This window comes from Dermacentor albipictus, chromosome 1 (genome assembly GCF_038994185.2).
Source record: "Dermacentor albipictus isolate Rhodes 1998 colony chromosome 1, USDA_Dalb.pri_finalv2, whole genome shotgun sequence".
Lineage (NCBI taxonomy): Eukaryota > Metazoa > Arthropoda > Arachnida > Ixodida > Ixodidae > Dermacentor > Dermacentor albipictus.
This window is the reverse complement of record NC_091821.1, coordinates 177,660,085-177,686,471: the sequence shown is the minus strand read 5'-3', so window position 1 is coordinate 177,686,471 and position 26,387 is coordinate 177,660,085. Positions and strand designations below refer to the sequence as shown.

General features: G+C 41.0%; 1 protein-coding gene across 4 annotated transcripts in view; it reads left to right on the top strand.

The window, feature by feature from the left end:
* Window positions 1–26,118, top strand: part of LOC139052689 (medium-chain acyl-CoA ligase ACSF2, mitochondrial-like) — a 166,976-nt gene extending 140,858 nt beyond the window's left edge. For all 4 annotated transcript variants that reach the window (XM_070529734.1, XM_070529749.1, XM_070529741.1 and 1 more), the window contains 7 exons: window positions 4,134–4,225; window positions 4,409–4,482; window positions 5,585–5,692; window positions 9,514–9,665; window positions 13,149–13,290; window positions 13,371–13,481; window positions 24,239–26,118. In XM_070529734.1, the coding sequence (XP_070385835.1) occupies window positions 4,134–4,225; window positions 4,409–4,482; window positions 5,585–5,692; window positions 9,514–9,665; window positions 13,149–13,290; window positions 13,371–13,481; window positions 24,239–24,358 (799 nt within the window). In that variant the 3' untranslated portion in view covers window positions 24,359–26,118. The remainder of the gene's footprint in view (window positions 1–4,133; window positions 4,226–4,408; window positions 4,483–5,584; window positions 5,693–9,513; window positions 9,666–13,148; window positions 13,291–13,370; window positions 13,482–24,238) is intronic.
* The last annotated feature ends 269 nt before the right edge of the window (window positions 26,119–26,387 follow it).

Below are 26,387 nucleotides of genomic sequence, written 5' to 3'. Positions count from 1 at the left end.
CACAAGGTACACATATAAATACACAGCCTACATACACCACTGCGCGTGCGCGAAAAAAAGGAAAGGTAAAAGATAAGTAAAACCTTGTATATGCGAAACGCGACCTACCTACGCTCGTCAATAAACCTAATCTCACTGGTATGTAAATAAACTGAGGTGTCACTGACACATTGTTGTCCCTTCTTTTTAATATGGTACGCCTCGAGTAGCTCTCTGGCTCGGCTATCTCTGCAGCGGCACAAAATCTTTGTTTCCTTCATGATCGGCTTGCACGTGCACGCCAGGCAGTGGACAGGCAGGTGCCCATTCGTTTTATTTCTAATAGACAATTCGTGCTCACGCAAGCGCACATTCACACACCTTCCTGTTTGGCCAATGTAAACTTTGCCGCATGATAGAGGTATCTGGTATACTACTCCAACACTGCAAGCTATGTGGGAAATGGAGTGCTTAGTTCCGCACCCTTGGAAGTTATTTTTACTTCTTTCTATGCGCGAGCATAGCCCAGCGAGCTTGCCGGGAGCCGAGAACACTATCTCAACTCCATACCGTTTCACAACCTTCTTTAAGTTGTGGGAAGTCTTGTGAACATAAGGTACAACTGTCCGTTTCTTATTTTTGCGCTCCCTTGTGTCTTCAGCAACATTGCCTTCCGTCTTTGTCTTCTTAAGCACTGCCTCCACTACTGCTGAAATGACTGATTGCGGGAAACCGGCTTCTTCGAGCCTTACAATCTGCTTGTCAAAGCTTTCCTGTATTTTGTGCGTGCAGGACTTCCTTAAGGCTGATAAGATGCACTGGGTGGCTATTGCCCGCTTTACCGTTTTTGAATGAGCCGAATCGTAGGGCAACAATTTCTTTTGGGATCTTGGGTTATATTTCCAGCACACATGGTCGTCACAGAAGCTTATAGCGTTGTCTAAAAACTGAATATTATTATCATTTGTTAGCTCATGGGTGAATGTTAAACCTTTGCCAAGGTGCTGAAAAATGTGTATTTTTCAGCACCTTGGCAAAGGTTTAACATCTGGCAGCCCCTATCTGGCAGCCCAAAGTTTGGGATTTTTCGGGCAACCTTTGCACACAAGTTACGCAAGCAGTGGTGTCATGACAGGATGACAAATGTTGCATTTAAAGGGGTCCTGAACCACATTTCATCGAAGTCGGAAAATGCATTGGACGTTAAAACGAACTGTTTCAGAAATACTTTGCCGCAAGAAGTGCTTCAATGTGTTCAGCAGATACGTAGTTATTGGCAATAAAAGATCGCCTGTGATCTCCTTTGCGATGCTCCCGCTCCTTCTTCAAGATGTTAATGAAACTAAACGTCAATAAATGCAAAATTATGACATTTTATCGCCATAGTGCTGTTTCTACGTTTTCCTACAAAATGACCACCTCTATTCTTTTCTCTGTCCCATCCTATAAATATTTGGGTGTTCACATTACTAATAATCTGTCATAACAAACTCACATCGCATAAATGAATAATTCTGTTAACCGAACATTAGGCTTTCTACATCATAATTTTTCTTGCACCCCCACTTCCCTCAAACTCGCTTTGTATAAAACACATGTAAAGATAAAGCTAGAGTATGCTTCATCAATTTGGGATCCATCTACAGCACAGTTAACATACTTACTCAAAGCCATTCCAGACAGGTCCGCACGTATTATTGTATGTAATTATTCCTACAGTGCAAGCATATCAGCCATGAAAGCTAAATGGGCTGCGCCACTCTATGAATGGTAGAAATGCCAGGAAAGGGGTTTGTGCTTAAGTTTCCACATAACAAAATTATGTCATCTGGTGTATTCAAATTACAATCTGACACTATCATGTCTTCCGGTTGTGTTGAGGTCGTACTTTACGATTTTTCGGACGCATTTTACTTTGACGAATTAATTTAGTTCACTAACGCCTCAGCATGACACGGAGTGCCTGCGTTGTTGTGGTTCGCAATGATTTTTCGTGAAATGACATCTGATGCCAACACCGAATTTTCGCAACACGGGGTCCTTAATGCTACCATGTTAAAATGTGGAAATGTACCATATGTCAGTGACACTGAAAGGGTTCATTAAATTGATACTTTAAAAGCTTGTTAATTATTATTTAATTCATGAACTAGGCTTAAAACAGGCTACCTCCGAGTTGCTCTGTTGGGCAGTAAGTTGCATTTGCACAGCATGCATACTCCCTTTTTTTATCGTCTAGCATATGTATGCATGTTATACTGGTTGTTTCACATAACTTTAGACAAGGATTTTTTTAAAATGCAGCAAGCCGTAGCTGGGTGAAACCAACGACATATTGTTTGCTATCATGTGGCACTCCTCAGAGTATGTTTTTATATTCCCCTTGATTAGTTAATGAATTAAATAAGCTATGAAAAAAAAATTATTATATACTTTAGGGCCAAGTGTATTTCATTATGTTGTATATAGAGGGTTTAAAAACAACTGATCCACTTTTTAGTGGCAGCATACCTGCTGCATGGTGCTTTCTTTTTTCACATTTAAAGAAAACCCACAAAATGTAAAAGAAAAAAATGGCTGTGGCTTAGGTAAGGTTAAGCCCAGGATGCGAAGCATACTAGCCTTTATTTTAGTTGTTGAACCACTGTTTAGCCTGGTGAACTGCTGTTGCTTGGCTATATTTGGTTCGGCTAGACGAAGAAACAACTCATGCATTACTTCTTCGCCTTCAAGAGTGGAACGCGACAGCGTTCCCGTCGACCCGCCAAGGGGTGTAAGACAATGGGCTACAGGGCAGCGACTACGCGCCCCGCATTGGACGCGGTGAGCGTCGAGCAAAGCAGCGTTCGGCGCGGCAACGAAATGTGCGCCTGAGCAAGAGACGCACGCCTTAGAAACAGCGCGTTTCTAAGGCAAAACCGCGTTCACTAGAGGCGCTTTTGTACCGCTTTGAAGCGTTGTACTCGTGGCTCAGTGGTAGCGTCTCCGTCCCACACTCCGGAGACCCTGGTTCGATTCCCACCCAGCCCGTCTTGCAAGAGTTGAGCCAAAGCCACTTCTCCTCTGTCGTGACGTCACGGTGTCACGTGATTTCATGGTCACCGCCGCGCCTGAGGAGCTGGGTTGAGCCCTCGTAATATGCTTCGCATAAAATAAAATTCTGCAGATCCCATGCATTGTGGGAATCTATGTAAATGAAGCTTTCTGTGCTGGTTGCTTTGATTGGCGATAATTAGCAGTGATGTTGATGACGAAAGCTTACTTTCTTTAATGTTTAGTCTCACACAAGAGTGGTGAGTTGATGTTAAACGTTACCTTGCGTGCACCACTGCTGTTTGTCTGCGTAGTACACAGAACACAAAGGGAGAGGTGCTTGCTTGAGGCATTGTTGTGCACCATATTTCATAACCACAGAGAGGGTTGAGTATTGTCATTACCTCACATTGCACATCACATTGTGTCAGAAGTATTAAATTGGAACTGGATTATGGGGCTGTACGTTCCAAAACCACAATCGGATTATGAGGCATGCTGCAGTGGCAGTCTCTGGATTAGTTTTGACATCGTGATGTCCTTTAACGTGTCCCAAAATCTAAGTGCACATGTGTTTTCTATTTTGGCCCCATTAAAATGTGGCTGCCGCGGTCGGGATCAAATCCATGGCGTCTAGCAATGCCATAGTCGCAATGCTACCGCAGCGGGCACAGAAGTGTTGATTGGGTGGTTGACTGCTTCCGTAGTGTCACCTGGACCCTGCAGTGCATCTGCTTTAATTAATGTGTCAAGAGGTGTTGACATCCAGGGAGCTCCAAGGGCATTGTGCACATTTGACGCGGTGGGGGCAGAGAAAGCTTCCCTTTAAAAGATGTGACTGCGCTTATGTGCTATCGGCCAGGATGAAGTGAGTGGCTGCTGCTCACAGCATCAGCTTCACAGTGCATCACCAGCTTCCATGGTGGCATGTGGAAAGGACACGTCGCCGTCTCTGATAAGCGATAGCCATGCCATCGGAGTCCTTTTTGTTTTTTTCCGCAGTTTTTTTTTAGTCCGTTCATTGCCATTAGCTTGAAATAATATACATACCCAAATCCTCTCCTTTTCTTTTTTTTTTTTCATGTGCTGCTGGATAGTATCATATCTACTTTGTCTTTTAGGTGTTCACAGGTTGCTGGAGCACCAACCATGATTACAGACATGATAAATCATCCAGATTTCAGGAGCTTTGATCTTTCCTGCCTAAACAGAGGTGTGTGCATTTTTATTATAACAGGCATGTGTTGCAGCACATTATTGTTGTATATGCATGTTGCAGGATCGTTTATGTTATCTAGATTATCGCACAGGTTCGCAAAGAGTACAATGACTGCTCTGTAAATTTTTCTTCCTTTCTTTCTTTTATTTGTTTTTTTTTTCTTTGCCATTTTCACAGTTGTAATGGGAGGCAATGCGGTGACACCAGAGATGAGAAGGTTGGCCAAGGAAAAGTTCAAAGCCGACATCTGGGTGAGTACGTACATAAGGTAATCAGAATAATCGGAATAGTATATGTGGAAGTCTGACAGATTTAATGGCAAGATATTATCTATTTATTGCAATGGAGATCTGAATATTTCTTATACAGAACATAGTGCAGACTTTGATGGTGTGTTACATCGTAATTGTGATTAATAGTTGTGGCCAAATATTGCTGTGTAGAACTGAATAAATCTTGCAGAAGTATTTAATATGTAAAAAAACTGACTTGCCATCCCAGCCTTGCCCAAGTGGATGTCCAGCGAAGCAGTTGCAAACCCACCACAACTGCTGAGGGAGTTATGCAATGCATTATTGATGGTTCAGATGCTTGTTTTGAGCTTGTTCTTTATTGAAACATATTCTCTTCTGTATGTTCTTTGGGTGAGTTCAATGAATGTATGCACTGTTCGCTTTATTTTGCTGAGCGCTTGTTGCCTCTGCCTTATGAGTGTATGGGCCATTGCATTTCTTGCTTGCTTACCGGGGTATGAGCCATTGCTTACGAGGGTATGAACCATTGCATTTTTGCTTGCTTATGGAAGTATCAGCAGTTGCTGATGATGATAGATGCTTGTTTTGAGCTTCTTCTTTATTGAAATGTACACTGTTCTGTACGTTGTATGCGTGATTCCAGTAAATGTATGCACTTTTCGCTTCACTTTGCTGAATGCTTGTAGCCTCTGCAATACGAGGGGGATGACCCATTTCATTTTTGTTTGCTTGAGCCATTGCTGATGGTGATAACGTGATAACTTTTCATGATAACACGAAAAAATGACAGCCACCGAGAAACTAACAGCTTTGCTGTAAAAACCACGTGAGAAAAAGAAAAGCATCACATCCACTTCTAGCAGTATGTTGCATTTGAAAATAAAAACTGATCAAATGCAGCTCAAAGTCCCTGACACCGTGTGGAAATTTGCAGGTCTCATTGAACCATACAGCATAGGGTGGAGACTATGCCTTTAAATATTTCCGAAAGTGTTTCGATGCATTCAGTAAACAGTTACATTTGCTTTCATTCATGTGTTTCTTTTGCTTTGTGTGAAACAGTGCTCAGTGATTTCTGACATAATATATTTATTTACAGGTTGGCTATGGAGCTACAGAGACAACAACAGTAGCTACTCTGGTGACTGAAAAAGATCCTGAGAGCAAGCAAGAGACATCTGTTGGGAGACCTGTAGGCTATGTAGAGGTATGCTAGATGAGAAAATATGATGCGCTGTTGAAGAGAAGATTTTGGCACAAATTATGTTTCTTGCTGAAAAAGATGATTGAAATAGTAAGCTGTTTCTCCTCTCTTGCTTGCTTTTTTTCTCACTCTGACACAGCTTTCTTAGGGACGAAGCTGCTGTCTGCACTGACTGTCCCCACCTTCGTTACTTCTTGCCATCAAAGATGGGATGCTACAGACAACACATTACACTTAGAGGATAGTGAGACTTTATATACCTGTATACAAAGTATTTACAAGCAATTGCGTACAGGTAAACATTAGGTCTGATGCATAAAACGTGGCAGAGCTGAAAGTGCAGAGCACGACTCCTATGTCCAGAACACTCATGGGGAGCCGAGAGCTCGGTTTTCAAACACAGTCACTTTCTCAAACCACCCCACAACATAGTGCAACAAGCCAGTGAATCAGTGGCCTGATTGAGTCACCTAGGATATGGCATGCACACCTCTGTGTCTCTTTCTATTCAGACTGCCCGGAGCACTACCAGAAATAGAAAGAGATAGGAAAGATTGCTGGCTCAGAATGTTGCCAATTGTGTCATGTTATTTTCCCAACTATTTAGGGCGAAATTAGCCCTTTGACGAGGGATGTGGGAACTTTTCTGCTACCCGCACTGTTCCCTAAAACATACTCAGACAGGCAAAGTGACAACAGGCCCTGGACAATGTGGAGTGCAGGGACAAATTCACAGCAATTATAGAATTTGATGGTCTTACCAGCACCCAAGTGGCACATCGCACCCATTTACCCTGTACTGTGTGACACAAAGGCCAGTGGCAATGGCCACACAGCATTCTGGTGGAGTCCGCATCCACAAAACCTTCAAAATCATGTGGTAATTTTTTTCCTCTACAGCTTAGCTGCTTTCAACACCCCTCAGTTGGCAAAGCACCACATGTGTAATGCGAAGGATGTGGGTGTTTTCCCTCCCTGCAGCAGGTTATCTTTTTGTCTACTTTCATTTCCCTCTGCCTTATTATTTCTACATTTCAATTAAGCATAGTAACTAACTTCCCCTATGCTTTGTCTGGAATTATTGTCTGTTACTTTGTATGGTTTTGATTAACAAAAAATTAAGCCGACTCAACTCCAGTTGAAATCTACATAATGCGAAGCATGCTTGGTTTAGTAGAGGTTTTTATGAATTATATGGGTATTCTGTAGTGAACAGTTATGGCTCTTGTGACTCGAGCGGACCCTCACACTATTACAATTGTGACCTCAAACCTAGACGAAGGGGTGCCCCGGCTTTTGATTCAGAGCAGCTTCTCGAGAGGCACAGTGATGGTGAGGTTAATTATTTTATCTATTTACTTCATACTGCTAGCCTGGGTACCAGGCCTTAAGCAGGAGGGGGCATACACAGCTATCATTGGCAAAATATAAGTGCAACATATAGCATCTCAATGGCATAGTGATGTAGCAGAAACACTGCATTATTTACAATTGCATGCGTCATTATACAATGAATACAAGGGAAAAAAGAAGCACACACATAGTTACATCCGGTTCCTCAGTGTATTTAGATATAAATCGACTCTTGAACATTCTACAATATTGGCTGATCCCAAGTGCAGGTTGTTCTGGAGAAAAATTATATTTAATGTGAAGCTTTCTTTGCCTACTTTCCTGGGTTTCACATGGCTGCCTGGCTGCTGTGTGCTGTTGGGTTGGTCACTATCCTTGCAGATATATTTGTGCATACATGCACAAAACTTATATGAAACTATAAGCAAATTGGCTTAAACGACCCTTGTATGCTGACCAAATATACAGGTAATGATTATTTTAATTGTTATACTAGTATTAACTTCCTCCATGAAACCTGAATATATAATGTCTACCCACAGGCATCTCTGAAGCACACTGATATGTTAATGGACAGGTGAATTATACTAACCAGATTCTTGGATTTACTTTTCTTCAGGTCAGCCACCTACTTTACTAAAATCGGTTAATAAACTTTTTTGGTGACTGCAGTATGTGGGCAGGTTTGCATTGCATTTGTATTCTTACACAATTTCATTTGTTAGAATTCTTCTAGCACGCCCATGTTCGGAGAAATACACTTGCAAATTGTCATCTCTGTTCCTATGTATTATGCATGCAAGGCCTTGAGGATCAGCACAAAGCTTCTCCCCTTTATGATGTGGCTGTTGCATCACACCCTGGCCACATAGCTTATCCCCTGGTCACATAACTTATATTTTAACTTTAAGGAATCTGTAAAGCTTAATTTTCATCACCCCATATATATGTAAATAAAATTTGTGTTACCAAGTAGTGCCAGTGGTTAAAGACAAATAAGTAAAGTTTGACCCCTGATTTTTAACTTAACAAAAATCTGAATGCTGCTGTGCACCTAAATCATATAGATTCTACAGAAATCTCGCAGTTGAGAACTTAAATTCTATTTGTGTTATTATTATCCAAGTTTTTTTTTTTTCATGTGCATTACTCAGCCAGCCCTAGCGAAAATTCCTATGGACATTTGTACTAGTCTAATCAATTCTTGTATGTGATATACAATGTATGTATTTGTCTAATAGAAGTTTACATTATTGTAGTACAATTCTTTATTACTTTATTATCAGTACAATAGGAATTTGCATAGGGTACATATGCTAGTTTATAGGTAACTTGTATTAGTGGCTATACAGTGGGGTGATGCTTTCTGGTACACTAATAGAAATATGGATTAGGTCCATTGTTAATTGTGACTTCCGAATTGGGTCCTATTGAAGCTAACTGACATATTGAGCCCCATAAAAAGCAACTATTATTTAATTCCAATGCCACTACAAGTTTCAACACAAATATGCATGACCTTAGTCTGCTACTACAACTTGCAAGGCCAAAAAGCATTATCTAGTACAGTCAATTGATGAACTTAATACATATTTCGATCAGTCTATCAGCAAGCACCATCACACTGTACAGGCACTAATACAAATTACCTATAGACTAACACGTACCCAATGCAAATTCCTATTGGAGTGATAAACTAATAGAAAATTGTACTAGACTAATATAAACTCTTATTAGGCTAATTAATACCTTACACATCAAATACAAGATTATATTAGACAGTCTTCGACTATGGGACCTCCTTGTGTATACTACGCACATGTAATTTTTTCTGTATTTTACCAGTAAATAAATTATGAAATGAAATTATGAAATACAAGTGACTATCAGAATGTTTGCGACCTAGGTAGATTGTTTGTCCAACCTTGTTTGCAGCTTTTGAAACATATTCCTGTAGTGATTATCAGCAATTCTTATCACTGGACAAGTTAGTTGATATTCAATTCAATTATTGCAGTGCAGTTTGATGGCACAAGACAAGAACCAGATGGGTTGGGTGCTGGCTTGCCTGACCCACATGTCTGTTTTATTAAAAGCAAGTCACAAGCCGGCACCTTTCCTGTATGATCGCAATTAGTTATAGTACTCCACTGCAGTTATCCGGCCGATCATTTATCTGCGCTTGATTGGTTTGGCAGTAGACTTGATGGACTACATACGACCTACGTGCATCCTGCCTGTCACATATAAAGTTTGGCATATTGTTAGTCAAAGCTAGTAGTTTTATCTATTTTGTCTGAACTGGTCTCACTATTGTTGAGTGAAAGCTACACTGGATTTATACATTGCAATTTGCAACAAAATGTTTACTTTGTAATTCTACAACTAACTTGTACAACTGACTAAATAAACTTTCAAACTTCAGAGCCTTATGCTGCAAATGACATCACTCTGTCAACTTGCAATTGCAGGTAAAGATCGCAGATCCTGTCACGGGCAGGGAGACTGCCATCAATGAACCTGGAGAGGTGTGGGTTCGAGGTCATAATATCTTTATTGGCTACTACAATGATGAAGAAAAGACTAAAGAAGTCAAAGGACCTTCTGGATGGTATAAGACTGGGTATGCTGCACAAGTTTTTTATACAGCTGGGTATCTGAAAATAGAAACTGGGTCTACGTTATCCTCAACAGTAACCAAGCCTGCAAATATCTTTTGTAATTTGTACCTTGCAGTTTAAGTTCTATTTGTTCTATTGCCTAAATGTTTGATTAGTCATTAACTATTGAGTTATCAACTCTGAAACCACAACACTTTCAGCATTGAATAGCAACTGAAGAAATTGAAAAGTTACTGAAAATTCAAAGGTGGCAACTATTAAAATGGCTGTCCTTGAGGTACTTCTCTTGACTGTGAAAAAAGGATGAAAAGCATTGGGCAGACTTCACCCCTACATCATGGCACACTAGAATGAGATGCATCCATAAAGTAAGTTCTAATTAATTTTTAAATGAGGCATAAAGTCAGAAAAAGACAGTGTTTGTATTGTCAGACGAGGTAATTCATTGACTATTTTTTCAAATGTGAACCATCCTTTTTTAGGAATTTATCACAGCACCAAGTTTTGTGTAACATTGTCATGCTACGTAATCTGGTACCAGTGACTAAAACCCGGGTACTACCTCTGCTTGGACTGCAGCATCACTGGTAGAACACACTTGTATTGGCATGAATTTCCTATAGGAGCAATTTTCATTTTGCGATTTGAAACAAGGTGGTGGCTCTGGTACCTATTCCGGCCGAATGTCAAATTCATGGCATAATCCAGTTTCTGCACTCTAAGAAGCTGGTTATAGCAGAGATTCACCAACACTTGTGTGTAGTCTATATGGACCAGACATCACAAGTGATGGTATGGTAAGGCATGGCACAGGCATTTCATAGCAGGGAAAGGGGGTAGGGGCAGTGCAATGTACGCCATGAACACTATAACGGCCAGCTGTCACTTATTATGGCATAAGTGATGCAAAGCGTCCACCAACCAATTTTTAGAAATCAACGCTTCACAATTTCTGAAATTTGTTGCCAGTTTCTAGATAAATCAGCTGCTCTCTGGTGTGTGATATCATCACGTATTGTAGTAGTATTGCCAACTCAAGAAAATGATCGAAAGCTGTAAGCTGGACTGTAAGAGCAGAGCACAACTACATAGTCCAGGTGCCACCTCGAAACCTTTGCATCAACGAGGACAGCAGGTAACTGTCACAGGCATCGGCCAAGGTGGCACGAGCAGGCATGAGTGAGAGCAAACGGTCAGGGAACGAGCCAAGTCACATGACAGCTCCTGCCCAGAGCAACGGCTACCTGTTGCATGGTCCCTCCCCTTCTTTTGTACCCTTCTTTTGTGGGCTACACCAACCTTGCAAGGGATGGGCAATATTCTTCTAGGAGGGGGTGGCCTTTGTCGTGTAGTCGTACAACTGCTTATATTTATTTTCTTTTTACAAACATAGGTGGCGCATGCTATGTTACAACACAAAAGTGACATCCTGCTTTCAGTCACTGGTGCCAGATTAGCATGATACCGGCATACAAAACCTTGTGCTGCAATGTAACAAACTGCTAGAAAAGGATCATTCAAATCTGGAAAAACGGTCTATGCACCACCCTATCAAGCAATATAAATACGTTTTTTTTTTCTGATTTTCTGCTTCATTCAAAAATTTATTGAAACATTAAAACTTGTTTTCTGGATGCCCCCAACAGCACCTGCATGTACCTGTTACTGCGCACAATTTTTTTAGTGATCACACTGTTAATTGTGTATTGTGCTGTTTCTTTATAGCTTAGTAAAGATATACACACACATACTGGTTGTTTTACTTGCAACATGCAAGTTAATACAATAATTGTCAATAAAAGAGTTTATTGCCTATTTTACTAAATAACTTTCAAATTGATTTAGTGCGCATATTACAATAAGGAAATTAAAGCCTGTCTTGTGTTTATGCCTTTCAGTGTTCCACTTAATAGGAATCCTGAGACTAGCACTAGTTTGTAGACGACCATCCCCAAACTTGTGGCAAGATGAATCTGCTCATCATTTTTTGAAAAATGCTTCTTTGGCCAATTTGAGACAAAGCAATGTGGAAAACCAGTCTATTTCGTATCTGATTTTGGAGATGGAAGTCATTTCAAAACTGGTGCTATTGTCAAAGCTACTACTGAGTGAACATGTTTTGACCACCATCTAGTTTTGGCTCTGCAATAGCAATATGGAAGCTGAAGCGATTGATTAAAAAGTTAATTATCATTTTATGTCAAATTTCTTATATTTAATTACTTCAGGCAGGCACTGCTGGAACACTTTGTATATATTGGCTGTGGATTTTCTTTCTTATCACACTTGGACTTGATATGGAACCTATACTTTTTGCAGCACATGTAATCATGCTGATGGAGGAAAGATAAGATTTTTCAATCACACAATTGACTTTTTCACACAATTGATTGGGTTTTGAGTGCTATATTCAAACAAGCTCTCTATTGGTTTTAACTCTGTTTTATTCTAATAAATTTGCAGTCCCCTTGAAGTTTGAATTAATGAGATTCTACATTCATTTCATTTTGGCACATCAGATAAATTGGAATTTGTCAGGCCAGAAGCAGCTAGTGGCGTTGCAATTTTGTAAATCTGAAAATTGGCATGGAGTGCGCTCGGAAAGCACTACATTTCCCGTTATGATGCAGCACCTATATTGTCCAACTGCAAATTTTGCAGTATCTTATATGTACAGCAATGCGGCTAAAGTTATCTTGAAGTAATCGCTCCAATTTCTCGACTGTTATATCTTTAGGAACTTTTTGTACATATCAATTAAAGGGACACTAAAGCGACACAATAAATCAGTTTAGACTAATAAAGCATTGTTTGAGAACCCTGCAGGCAGTCATTTTAAAAAAAATCATTTGATTATTAGATGAGAAAATAAAGGTCCAAGTATTAGTATTTTAATTTAGCGCCAAAACCCCAGCGCCGGTACATCAGCATGACGTCAGGGATTCCAAAGTATGTTTTCGCATTTAGGCTGCGTTCGCTGAATAAAGGTTCCCGAAACTTGCTATGTTTAATATTTGGTTCCTTTAGAACACAATGTAGTCAATGTGTACTGCTATATATAATTAGCAGGTCCTAGAAGATGCCATCAAACTCCAAGACATCGCAGCCCCCAGGTGCGGGAACTTAAGTAGGCGTCGCCACCCGTATTTCGTTCTTACGCTTTTTCTGGCTTACCAAACGTCTTATCGTTGTAAGAGTGGCGTTTTTTGTGTTGTAGAATGGTAATTTACTGATGCAGAAGAAATCATTTTTCACTTTAGTGTCCCTTTAAACATCCCTACATGAACACAGTCATGTTTGACCAAATGTCTTTTTTTTTTTTTCACCATGTTAGTCATGGTGATTAGGTGTGAACTTGGAAAAAGACTTTTTTTCATGATGCTTAGAAGGACTAATGCAGGCAGCTTTGAGAATAATTTTTTTCTATATCTGTTGTAAATGCTAATTTTATCACTTCGTTTATTAATAATTTTCATGGTATACAGAGACCTGGGCAAAATGGATGAAGATGGCTACCTGAGTATCATCGGGCGTCTGAAGGATATGGTCATCAGAGGAGGAGAGAACATTTATCCACTTGAGATTGAAGAAGTTCTCAACACCCACCCTGCTGTTGATGAATGCCATGTATGATGTTTTCATTTTCATCACTTTGAATTTTCATTGCTTGGTGCATGCAGCATTTACATTGGTGTGAAACATGGCAGGTAATTGGTGTGCCAGATTTGCGGATGGGTGAAGAACTTTGTGCCTGGGTGTTGCTTAAGCCAGAATCCAAGGTAACTGATGCTGAGCTTCAGCAGTACTGCAAAGGCAAGGTATGTGTGCATGTCACCTCTGCTTCTCCTACTGTCATGCCGTATTTACTTGCATAATGATCTCACTCGTATAATGATCGCACCCCGAACTTTCCGCAGCGATATGTCGTGTACAAAGTTTAGCTAATGATGATCATGCTTACCATCTGTCGAATGCTATGCGAACGACTCTTCAAGACATACCAAGTGGTCTGCATGCACCAAACATTCCTAATCAGATGCCCCATTTTATTCCTTTCATCACTTTCCACACTTCCATGGAAAAAAAAAGAAAGCTACAACCAAACTTGCCTTGGTTTTATTATTTGTAGGCTTTATAATGGTTGTGGTCAACGACAACTACAAAAAAGGCGCCTTTCGATTTTTCTCGTCTGCGCTCGTGGGCATGCAACAAATCACGAGCGGCAGCGATAGTAGCCACGTTTTCACTGATACTTTAGAAGTGTACCCTATTCATACGCCGACGCTTGTAAAACAGCTAAGATATTCACCCACCCTTAGTGGAAACGTGCCGTATTGGAATAGTAGTGAAGACAAATGCCGCAGTTTCCGCAGCATACCCATCATGTGTTTCTATGTCACTGGCAGCTATGCACGCCCATCTCTGTTTCTGTCCCCTCAAAATGGACATGGCTACGTTATTGCCACAGGCTTTCCAATATTAACAATATTATTTATTACTGATATGGAGGAAACTGTTTCAATGCGTGTAATGTCCTCACAAGAAGAAAAACAATCGCTTTCGGCATGTTTGGCTTGCTCCGCCTGCTGCCATTTTCGTTTTGATGTCCCATACTGTTACAGTGGAAGCCGCCTGTTTGTTGACCTGTTGTCATCCCGCATCAAATGCCGGATGAAAAAAAAGTTTTTTTCTTTTCGCGGGAAATTTAACCTGCATAATGATCGTACCCTTGAGTTTTGCGGCAATTTTTTTTAAAAAAGAAGTGCGATCATTATGCGAGTAGATATGGTAGTTGTTTTCTGTGTGCATTAATTGCTCTTCCCCTGTGTTCAGAAGCAGTGGTGAGAAACTTCAACATCTGTAGTGGAGAGCCCTTAATGACAATTTTTGTGGCGTAGATCCTTAACTTGATATGCACACAGCAAAAATATCTTTAACCTTCTGCTTTTAAGTGTTTTAATGAAGGAGCTACTGGTGTTAAAAAGAATGCCTAATCGTGTTTTTAGATGTGAATTAATCACATGCACAGTTTTTTTCATATGGAAATGAATCACATACAGAGTTCTTTTAGATGGAATGAATCACATACAGAGTTCCCTACAGAATGGCAGGGAAGGTCCTGTCATTGTGTTCCAGAACAACACATTTTGGTTATATACATCAGTCGATGTCTTAGCTCATTTTTATCAGAGCAACCTTACATCTGATCCTTGCACATTATTCTTCAAGAGTGCAGGAGTGGTACCCATGCAAGTGACAGTTACTAGCTTGCTTGCTTTCTCTGCTGTGTAGTGTTTGCAGCTGAACAATGTTTTCTTGGATGTATTATTGTATTTGCACAAATGTAATGCAGTTTATAGATTCTTTCATATAATTACCAGCATCAGAAAGCACCTCACGTTATATCTTGAAGCGAAGTCAGACTGTGATGTGAGATTCCTTCAGTTTCACTTTTGGAAATCCGGTGAACTCAGCTACTACACAAAGAGGTATTGTGAGAAACGTATCTTCTCAATGTCTCAAGAAAAATACACATGCCCATATGTACAGAACATGTACCTTTGAGGAAGCAAGAGCACGATGAGTTCAAAGTTTCCTTCTTGAATTGTGCACTCAAACCTCAAGGTCGGTAAGTCAATGCGACATCATGGATTTAATTTTTTTCACCCTTTTACTTTCATCGTTGTGGCTCAGTAAAAGTTCTTGAAGCTTGTCAAATTCAGTCTTTGGCTCCTTTAGAATACAATGCGGTTGGACTTTACCGATGACAAATTAACTAGGCCCGAGCAGATGCCATCAAAACCCATGATATCATGGCTACATGGTGTGTGAACGTCAAAGCGGTATCATCAGCCGCCTTTCATTTTTGCATCTTTTCTGGCTTCCTAAGGTTCTGCTCATAGTAAGAGTCGCTTTTCTGGAATTTTAGGAGGGTAGTTTACAAATACAGCCCAGACCATTTTTTCTCTTTAGTATCTCTTTAAAGGTGTCCTGCAACAGATTTTATGAAAAGTGGAATGTGTCAGGTATCAAGGGACATCTCACAAATATTTTTGAACGAAATGTTTTTTAATACACTTTGTATTAATGGAGCTATTAGAAATCAAATGCTGCTTCCTCACTCTTGTGGCCTTTTCCTCCTTTTTGTTGTTCCTATTGCACTTGAAGCTATGGATTCCTCCCACGCAGAACAATGCCCACTATGCTGTGCCCTCATTGCGCCAGGATTTTGCATTGGCATGAAATCAAGCTTGTTTTGTATGTTATATTGCATTGCCCATCTAAGAGAGCGTATTATTTGGTGCAGTAGTACAGTTGACTTCTGTCAATTTGATCCTGATGGGACCAACAAAATTGATCGAATTATTGAGCAAGTCGAATTAACCAAGATGCAGAAAAAATGCCAAAACATACCACTGATTCATTTGGCTGCATTTTCCTAATTCTAACACACCATCGACTCAAATGCACACCTACTTTCTATGTGTCCACAGTAGTAAACTAACAGAAATGGCATTAAAGCTCCTAAACAAAGTAGAAATCTAGCGCGCTGTAAAATTGTTTGTAAAATTTTTAGCAAGAAAGATTGTTGTACAGTGGCGGCTGGTTTTCTAAAATCAGCTTCGCCACACGATTGTTTTAAAGTCAGCTTTGGTGCAGTACATCAGTGTTAGGCGACAAACCCTGTGAATGTTACAATGGCAGTTGTGGTTCTGTGTGCGATTGCACCACGCAAGCAATTTTCGGGTCAATTCACTTTAAAAAAAGAAGGGTGCGAGTTCAAATTGGGCAAATACTGTAATTAAACATTGTGAGCTATGGTTGTTGCTTGAAAATCTTCCTAGGATGGACAAGTGTTTTCGACGAGAGATGACGTGTGCTGTTGTGATGACGTAGATCACGCTACAGCATTATCAGAGACCTATTGGGAATACGTATCCATGGCAACATGCTTAGATCAATTGAAAGCTATCTCCTGCACCGTACTTTTCATGATAGAATTGGTAATGCTCTGTCTAGGTCATTTACACAGGAAACTGGGATACCACAGGGTGGTGTACTTAGCTTTACTCTTTTTATTGAAAAAATTAACTCTTTACGTTCGTTTATTCCACAAAGTGTGTTTTATTCAGCATATATCAATGATGTGCAGATTGGATTTAAATCGTCTAACATCGCAGTCTGCGAGTGACACATTCAGTTTGGGCTGAACGAAGTCTCAACATGGGCAAATCAGAACAGCTTTAAGCTGAATCCCCAAAAAAGCTGCTGCATCCTCTCTACAAGGAAGAGGGGCCTTTTCCCAGCGCTGGTATCCAGCTCCATGGTCAGCGCTTACCTTTGAACACACAGCATAAATTTCTAGGTATCATGCATGACTTTAAACTTACATTAATTTCACATATAAAGTATCTGAAAGTGAAATGTCTGAAACCAATGAATGTTCTTAAAATTCTTGCCCATATGACATGGGGCAGTGACAAGGGTTGCTTAATGAGCCTGTACAGGAGCCTCGTGCAGTCATGTCTGGATTAAGATGAATTAAGTGCATTGAATATTTTGGATCCCGTTTACCAGTTATGTATTTGCCTGGCCATAGGTGGTTTCAGAACAAGTCTTATACATAATTTATACATAGAATCCAATTAGTGGTTACTGCACCTGCAAGGAACATAGAGCTTCACATATTTCCTCAAAGTGCACTCTAATCCTGAACACCTGTGTTATAAAACCGTTCACGATTTGGCATATGCCACACTATTTCAAAATCAACCTTCAATGAGACAACCTTTCTCATTGCACGTGGGGAAGCTGAGCGAAGAAATGACTGTCCCACTACATTTTCATCCACAAATGGCTCAACCAATGACTGGGACAACTGATAGAATGCAACGTGTCATTTGTCGATGTTACAAATCATGCTACAGAGTTGCATATCCATCTGCACTTTCGGGAACTCCAGTCGAAGTACTCCAGTCCAGAATTTTATACTGATGCATACAAGTCACCTAATGGCGTATCCTACGCAGCAGTCGGGCCATTCTTCTCAGAATGCATTGCTCTGCATGCAGAGACGAGCATCTTTACAGCAGCTGCTTATGCCTTACTTGCGGCCTTAAAACATATAAATACATTCAAACTGCACAAAGCTGTCATATTTACAGGCTCTCTAAGCATAGTAAGAGCTTTAGTGTCTCTACAGAAACATATGAATCCAGTAGTCAATCACCTCTGCTCATCTCAGTGCACTATTTATGCATCTAACCAGCATATCGTAATATGTTGGGTGCCAGCACACAGAGGCATAGTGGGGTAATATGCTTGCAGACAAACTTGCTGCATACATAACGAGAGCCTTTAACTCTACCACAGCTATCCCCTCCGGACTTGAAGCCTTTCTTGCACAAAAAGCTGAGAAACCTTTGGCAATCCATTTGGGACCGTGAAACCTCCAATAAACTTTATTTGATTTAGCCGCACCTACAAAATGGGCCTTTGGTAGCAAAAGCGCAACAGGCTGATGTCATGTTCTGTTGACTGAAAATAGGACACACATACGATACTCAATCTTACTTCTGAGTGATGGTAAATCTCCCCTCTGTGGTAGGTATGGTGAGAGGCTGACCGTTCACATCTTTGTGGAGTGTCAGGAAGCAGAGGCTGAACAAAAAAAGCACTTTCCTCTAGCACATAGATGCCATATTACCCCTTATCCAGTATTGTTTTGGAGCAGAACCAATTTTTAACCACAAATCAGTTTTAAATTTTTTTACGAAAGGTTGATTTATTGCGCTTATAAGCCTATGAGATTCATAGCACATCCTCTCACCAAAGGCTGATGCTGCAATGATAGCGACCTGCATGGCACATGCCTCCCACTACAGTGAACAGACAGTGGAGATACAGGGCCAGGAAATACCTCGGGTAACAGAATATAAATACCTTAGTATATGGATAAACGAAGGCAAAGATATATGGAAACACAGGAAAAAACAATAACGGTGAAGAGGAAGAGAAATTCAGCCATGATGAAGCACAGAGCGCTATGGGTATACAATAGGTACGAGGTCCTCCGACGTATGTGGAAAGGTGTAATGGTTTCAGGACTTACTTTTGGAAATGTGGTGGTTTGCTTGAAATCAGGGATACAATCAGGACTCGATGGGAACTAAAGGTCAGTGGGTCGCCTCGCATTGGGCGCTCACAGGAAGTCTACAAATGAAGCTGTGCAGGGTGATATGGGCTGGGCTAGTTTTGAAGTGAGGGAAGCTCGCAGTAAAATTGAGTATGAAGAACGGCTGAGGAATATGGAAGAAAGTAAATGGGCTGGGAGAGTGTTCCTGTATCTGTACAGAAAAAACATGGATTCACAGGGGAGGAAAAGAACTAGGAAGCTTACCACTAAGTATGCGTCCTGTAGGGTGGGCAACACAGCAACAAAGAAGGTCAAGCGGAAAGTCAGAGAGGCTGAAATAATCTTATGGGTGGCGGTACTGGAAAAGAAACCTGCTATGAGTAACTACTTAAGAGGAAAAAACGAAATCAGGAAAAAAACCATTTATGATAATTCAAAGAGAAGCTCATTACTTTTCGAAGCGAGATCGGGATGCCTTAGAACACGCACCTATAAAGCGAGATATAAGAAGGAAGAAGCATGTGCTTGCTGCGGTAAAGCCAGGGAAACTATGGAGCATGTTTTATTAGAATGTGAAGACACCTACCCAGCGGTCGATTTGGGCACCACTGGCCTCCTTGAAGCCCTTGGGCTCAGCGGGAGTAGTGGTAAAGTAAACATGTCCGCAATAGGCATTTGTAAGAGGCAATTGGAGGATTGGTGGAAGAAAAGTAGGGAAACAACAAAAGATGGAGGCGTACAAAAGGACAGCTCGCAATAGGGGATCAGAAAATTTGGATGTGGTAATTCATAGTGTTTCTGTTTTTTGTTTTTTTATTGTTTAACCTAGGTAGGACATGGCAATATAATAGCGAGAGCTTGGTGGCGCAACCCACTGCCCCATTCCAAAACGGATGCTCATAACATCCATCCATCCATCCATCCATCCATCCATCCTCCAGGCCCTTCTGCTTAAGGGCCCTGCTGAAGCAGTAGTGCTACTTATAGCGACATACCTTAGCATATCACCTCTTCGTAGTACATTGTTTCTTCATAGCATATGTCATGTATCACTGTCTAGTTTTATTGCAAATATATTTCACACTTCTCAACGAATATTTTTTTAGGCCTCTATACAGCCGTCTTTCATCCACGTCTCGACATTCAGTATTCATTTACCAATGACCGCACATTATAGCCTTGGTGCCCTTTGACTACATCTGACCCTTGCAACAATAAACACCAATCGTCATCATCATCAGGTGTGTGTTTAACACATTCACTGTTCCCTAAGCTCTGCCGAGACAGATGCTGCCACTAAATGGGTCGCTATCAGAGTCACCACAGGGTTCAGGTGCATGCATGCTGACTGGCCAAGTTCGAATTATCTGACGAAGACCAATTTTAGGGTCAAAATAACAAAAATTTTGGCCCATATGAATGCATGGGCACTGCCGGTACGATTGGCCGGGATCGAATTAACCAAAAACTTGAATTCACAGGAGTCAAATTAGCAGAAGTCTGCTGTATTGTTCTCTAGGACTAGACAAAACCCCATCCAGTCATAGTAATTTTTTCCATTTTTATTTTTTGCTTAGTTGTGAAAATTACATAAATCTAACCAGGGGCGCTATAACGTAAAACTATTCCAAACTTTTCTATTCCAATTCTGCTATCAGCCCTCCGCGATTGGTCAAAAACTTTTTTCGACCACCCCCCACTTCACCTGTCTGTCACGCGACGTTACAAAAACCGCAATACCTCCCCATCTGATATGATGTGTGCACACTGATTATGCATGATTTTACAGAAAAAAGAAAAACAGTTATTTCTGATTCGACCCCTTTTCGCCATTAGCCCTCGGCTAATGGTAAAAAGTTTTCGGGCTGCACCCACTTCACCTGCCTGTCACGCGACGTCACAAAACCGCACGAACTCACCGCGTCAAAGTGACGTGTACGCGATAAAGATGCATTAATATGCCGAACAAAACTGAATTTTTTTCGGAATAGCCGCAGGCTGCCCCGTTCCGAAAGGAATAAAAGATAGCTGCCGCCGATCGCTGAGACGCTGGCTACTCGCACCTGCCGGAGAGCATGGGTGTATTTGCGTATAATAAAACTTCTTGCGTGACCGTGTAACGTTTTCAAGCACTTTCGACACGTTTACTACCTCATTCTGCCAACTCTTCTTTGCTGAGGGTCAATTTTAGCGTCATTCTTAAGCTTCCGTTGCATGCCGCCGCGATTTTCGACCAGCCACCACAACCTAAGTAAGGGAAAGCCGACCAATCGCAGACGCCGGCACCACCCTCTTCATCCGGTTATCGGTTTTCAGTGCACTGGCTCTGCCCTAGTGAATCCCTCTCCACTTGAGCGTTCTCCTCGCCTCTTGTCAGCCAATTAGATACAACAAGCCGCTCAGTGTAGGCAATGTTATTCGTTTTTCAAGCAAACAAAAGGGACCTCCTATGAACGAGGAGAGCGTTTGATTGGTCTGTTCAGACAACCCTATGGGTGACCGCCCGGTGCTTGCGTCGGTGGTTACGCAAATTTGACGTCAGGAAATTGGAATAGAAACATATTGGAATAGTTTTACATTATAGGGCCCCAGTTGCCATTAGTTTGCTTTTGTGTAAAAGTCAGGGAAAACATGAAAGGGGCTTTGAAAAGTTACCTGCCATCACCAGCACAGTGGCCAGCACAGTTACCAGCACAGTGGCTATGGCGTTGCGCTGTTGGGCTCAAGGTCATATGCAGGTTAGATCTCGGTCACGATGGCTACATTCTGATATAGGTTGAATGCGAGAACGCTCGTGTACTGTACATTGGGTGCCCATTATAAAATCGCATGTGGTCGAAACAAATCTGCAGCCCCCACACTGTGGCATACCTCGTAATCAGATTGTGGTTCTGGCACGTAAAAACCCAGCATTTAATCAATTTCTAATGGTGCTTTGAAAAGTCAAATGAAAGAGCAGGCAGCCTTTCAATGAGGTTGTGGGCTCCAAGCCTCGTGTAGGCTTAGATGTTCATGGCAGAATCAGCTAGCAACTACGGAAGTTTATTTACCATATGAAAAACAGTGCTGCAGGGCCCTTTAAAAAGGTGCCAAAGGTAAACATTGAATCAATCTAAATTTTTGGATTGCCCTTTTAGAATTTTTGCAATGTTTGTTTTAAGCCAGAGCTCTTAGTTTCAAACAAAATAGTAACTGAATGGCTTGCACAATTTTGCAATTTAATCACCCTGAACAAATGCAACCTGTTATGTTGCTGTGCTGTCAGTCTTGAATGTCTTGCTTTACCAGGTGTTACTGCCCACTGTTTCTAAATTAATGTCAGTTAGCACATTTTTTCATGGCTTTCTGCAGAAGCATTACTCATTTTTATTGCCCACCACACCCATGCAGAAAATCAGTTGTATGTACCACCACATGGCTGAGAATGAATACAGCTTGAGGAATTGCACCACCTCCAAGGTTGGCACCTGTCAGGCTAATGTCCCCTTTCCACAGCTTGCTACAAAGTGGCATTTTAGTCATAGCTGAGTGATTAGTATATGCAGTTGCTGATCTGTTGCCACCACGATTCAAAGGGGATGCCGCTAATGATGATGATCATCATCATTGGCACATGTGTATGTGATAACCTCTTTATAATCGCACCATGCCTAGAAATACCCAAGGAAAGAAGCAGGCTGTTGTATTTGGGGATATTAGCAGTATGCACAACAATTTAAATTGAGAGGTATTAGTGAACATTTTTAGAGGTGAAGGCCTGGAGTATAGAGGCACCGAAGGAAATATACCGGAATAATACAGTTTATTTAACTTAATAAGGGCTAACTTGAGATGCAACAGTAGATACCCAAAAGGGTCCACACCAGGGTTTCTCATTATCATTGCTCCTTTTTATGATATGCATCGTATACACAGAAATGAGGCAAAAGAGGCAAGTGAGTGGTATTATAATCTTTCATATAAATAAGATGGTGTGTTGGTAGAGCAGCATTTTCTGGGTTTGATGTATGCAAGTGACTTTGTTTGTTGGTGAATAGCTAGAAAAATAGTCTGATTTTGGGGCCATATATTGAAAGAATTCTCTTCCTCAATTCACAAATCAGTTTTACTAAAGCCCACAAGGTGGAAGGAAGTTGATGAAAGGGGACATTGTCATCCACCTAAGTGTAGCCCTAAGCTACAAAGGAGACCTACTACAGGTTTCTCAGTAACAAAGCTTCGCAGTTGAAGAAAAATTTGTGCTGGTCCAGGAATTGAACTCGAGACCAACACCTTTCTGGGGTGGTCGCTGTACAATCTGAAACAAGCTGAGCTAAACAGGAAGCTAGTTGATCGCAGAGTAAGGCTGAATTAATAACTCGAAACAACTGGAACCAGAGTATGGTAAATCATTTCTGCGCAAGCCTGCAAGGTGGAGCAAGTTTCATGAAAGGAACAATTGTCATTCACTCAACTGTTACACAGACCCATTGTAGTCTGTGCTCTACCAAACCTCAGATCCTCACCTGGGGCTTGTAGGTGTGATCGATAACTCCTGAACATTCGCCTTGCACTACTAAGTTTCAAAAGGATCCTCACCTGAGGCTTGTAGGTATGATCGATAACTCCTGAACACTCTCCTTGCATAACTAAGTTTCAACTGCATAAAGGCAAGGGCTGAGCACAACAGAAAACACACTTTTCCGGAAACAAAGTTTATTGCATGCCAGTGGACTTTCTAAATCTTGGACAAAGAAAGCTAGTAGGTGTTTACTTGGGTCTGGGTAAATAATGAAAATATGGGAGAGGAGAGACCTGCGATACTCCCTTCGTTATGGTAAGCAGTCATCTCTCTCGGCACTTGCTGGATCCCGCTGATGTCACCATCCCTGCCTAGCTCTCACTTAAAACCTAGCTAGCACAGGACTCTGCTGCCACTTGACAGTCCATGTTTGCAATCGGTTGTCAAGGAGTTTGTGCCACTGGTGGAAGCTGCCTGCCTCCTCATGCAAGAAAAGCAGAAGGTGGCATGTGTTTTCATTGTTCATAACACATGCGTGAGTGTGGGAAAAATACAAGGTTTCATAATTCCCACATCACGATAAAATATGGTCCCTTGTTGATGTTTTTAGAGAGGAAGGTGAAGCTTTAGGATTTCAGTTTAGTGTACATAAATGGTGGAATGCTTCCTGGAAAAGTGCTTTGCAGAGCCCGCTGTACTATAACAGAAAGTTTTCAATAAGGCCTGTTGAGAGACCCTTGGGTAAACCAGCCCAGTCCTCTACCACACTGTGCACCTGCACGGCTTCATTTGCACTAACACACCCTTTGTGCACACAACGCTTACCCCTCAAGGCAAAGCACCATAGTCTTGTGGTGCATGATCTATTGTTGACACACCACACCCACCAATATCAGCGTGAACATTTGTAAAATTTGATATTTTTTTCTTCTTTGCAGCTTAGCCACTTCAAGATTCCAAAGTATTTCCTCTATGAGAAAGATTATCCAAAGACAGCTATAGGCAAAGCACAGAAAAACAAAATGCGGGAAACAGCAGCAAAGAAGTTGGGTCTGTGAGCAGGAAGAACTCAGTGATGATGGACTTTACCACCTTGATCACCTTGTGGCTTCTGGTGCTTGTTGGCCTCTTGGACCTGAGCCTGCAAATGGCAATAAGAAGAGTCATTTCTTCAGAAGTGGTGCAAGCATTGGCAGCATGCATTTGTTGACTTTTTCAGAGGCAGTACAGCAAGTAAAGGCATCATGGTGTGTAGTGATAAACTATATTGGAACTTATGTGTCATGCTTGTTGTAAGAGCAGCCAGATGTGGTGGTGGCCTGTTGAGCAGATGATATTACGGTGTGCTTATATTTGCTCACTTATTCTGCACTGTTAAATGACAAGGATACAGGCTCTTTCACAAAGAGACAATCCTCCTATGTGGTATAGGAGCCCTCCACAAAATGCGTACTGTTTCTCAGGAACACACGGAGAAGCTGCACCTGTGGTTTTACTGAATGTGAAACGTAGTTTCACTCGCAGATTTGTCAAGTCGCAATTGTTCTAGTGACAGCATTTACCAGTCACCAGTGATACATGCATTTAGTGTGCTTATTGTGCTATGTAAAAGAGGCCATGACTGCTACTTGTTTATCTTCTTTCAGTACATATAGAAAGTTTGAATAGACTGGCAGTTTGGTATCTGAGTTAAAGCATAGTAGCCATTATGTGTGCCTCACTCCTTTTCTGTTTTATGGAACACAAGTTTTGGGATAAAACATGAAAGTTCTGTTTGTAGAGTGTATAAGCGCGACTGAACGAGAACGTAGAAAGAAACAGATACACAGTCACAGTGCTTTGTATTGTGCTTTGTATACGGATATTTGTTTAAATAATTACTCACAACTCAAATCATGCTTTATGCACAGACAATTGGTCCACTTATCTGTACAGAAAATAGAAAGAGCTTAAGCTTTGTTCATTTTCTTTTTTGTTGTGATGTTTTGCTCAGGTAAATGTAGCCACTCACCTGTATCTTTGTCTTACCATATGCCAACTTTTACTGAGCTAAGTTATGCCGTCATATCCCTGGACGCATGCAATATTTTGTATTTTGTTTGTCTTTGGCAATTCTGTTCATCTTTACGACACATTCTCTGATAGTGTTCAATATTTTGTTGTTATTGAGTATGTTGAGTTGGATGTGTATGGGAGGATGTTGTGCATAAAATGCCAAGGTTTGTTCTTAGCTGTGCTGGGAATCATCTGAAATGACTTCGTGGGCTATACTGCATGTTATGGTACACTTTTTCCTCTTTAATCTAGTGCCACATCTTGTATCATACTGTGCCTTCTGTTTAATCTCATCTCAGTCATCTTGTGGCAAACTGTGTGTTAAGATGTCAACCACACATGCCATATTCACATGACTATAGCATTACTTCATTTCTCATAAATTTCCAGACTAAAAGTTTAGATTGGAATAAATAGCACTCCAGGAAGTTTCTAAACAAACTGTCCTATGATTAATGTTTTTTTTCTTCAATACATTGGGCTTCATCTTTGTACAAAGAAGCTTTAAATGGAGGAAGCAGGCCCTATTTTATTACCTTTGCATTTGCCCTATACAAACATAGGCTATGCACTAAAATGATAAAATTATCTATCTCATGCCACAAACGATGATTTCTTGCAAATCTGGCATAAAGCTATTTTGCTGGAAATGTGATGTGTGCTTTCTGTGATTTGTACATGATTTTCTTCAGCCCCAAAGATATGTAGTCATTTTCATTGGATACATGGTACTACATAATATAAGCACTTATGTGGTCTCCTATTTATCTGTCTCTGTGGTCTCTCACTACAAACCTTTCAAAATGTAATATCAGTATGGCTGAGTCTCTGCTTTTATCAAATGCATGACTTGCAGTCAACATAGTTGCAGCGACTGGATACAATGCACGATGTGATTATCTATATTAACATTGTGTAGCACATTCAAAACAGTGCACATTGCCAAGAATGATTGACATACACAAGTTTGCTGCATTATAGCCATGATGGCTGCTACTCCATTAAACCACACCGGCCGTGGTTGCTCAGTGG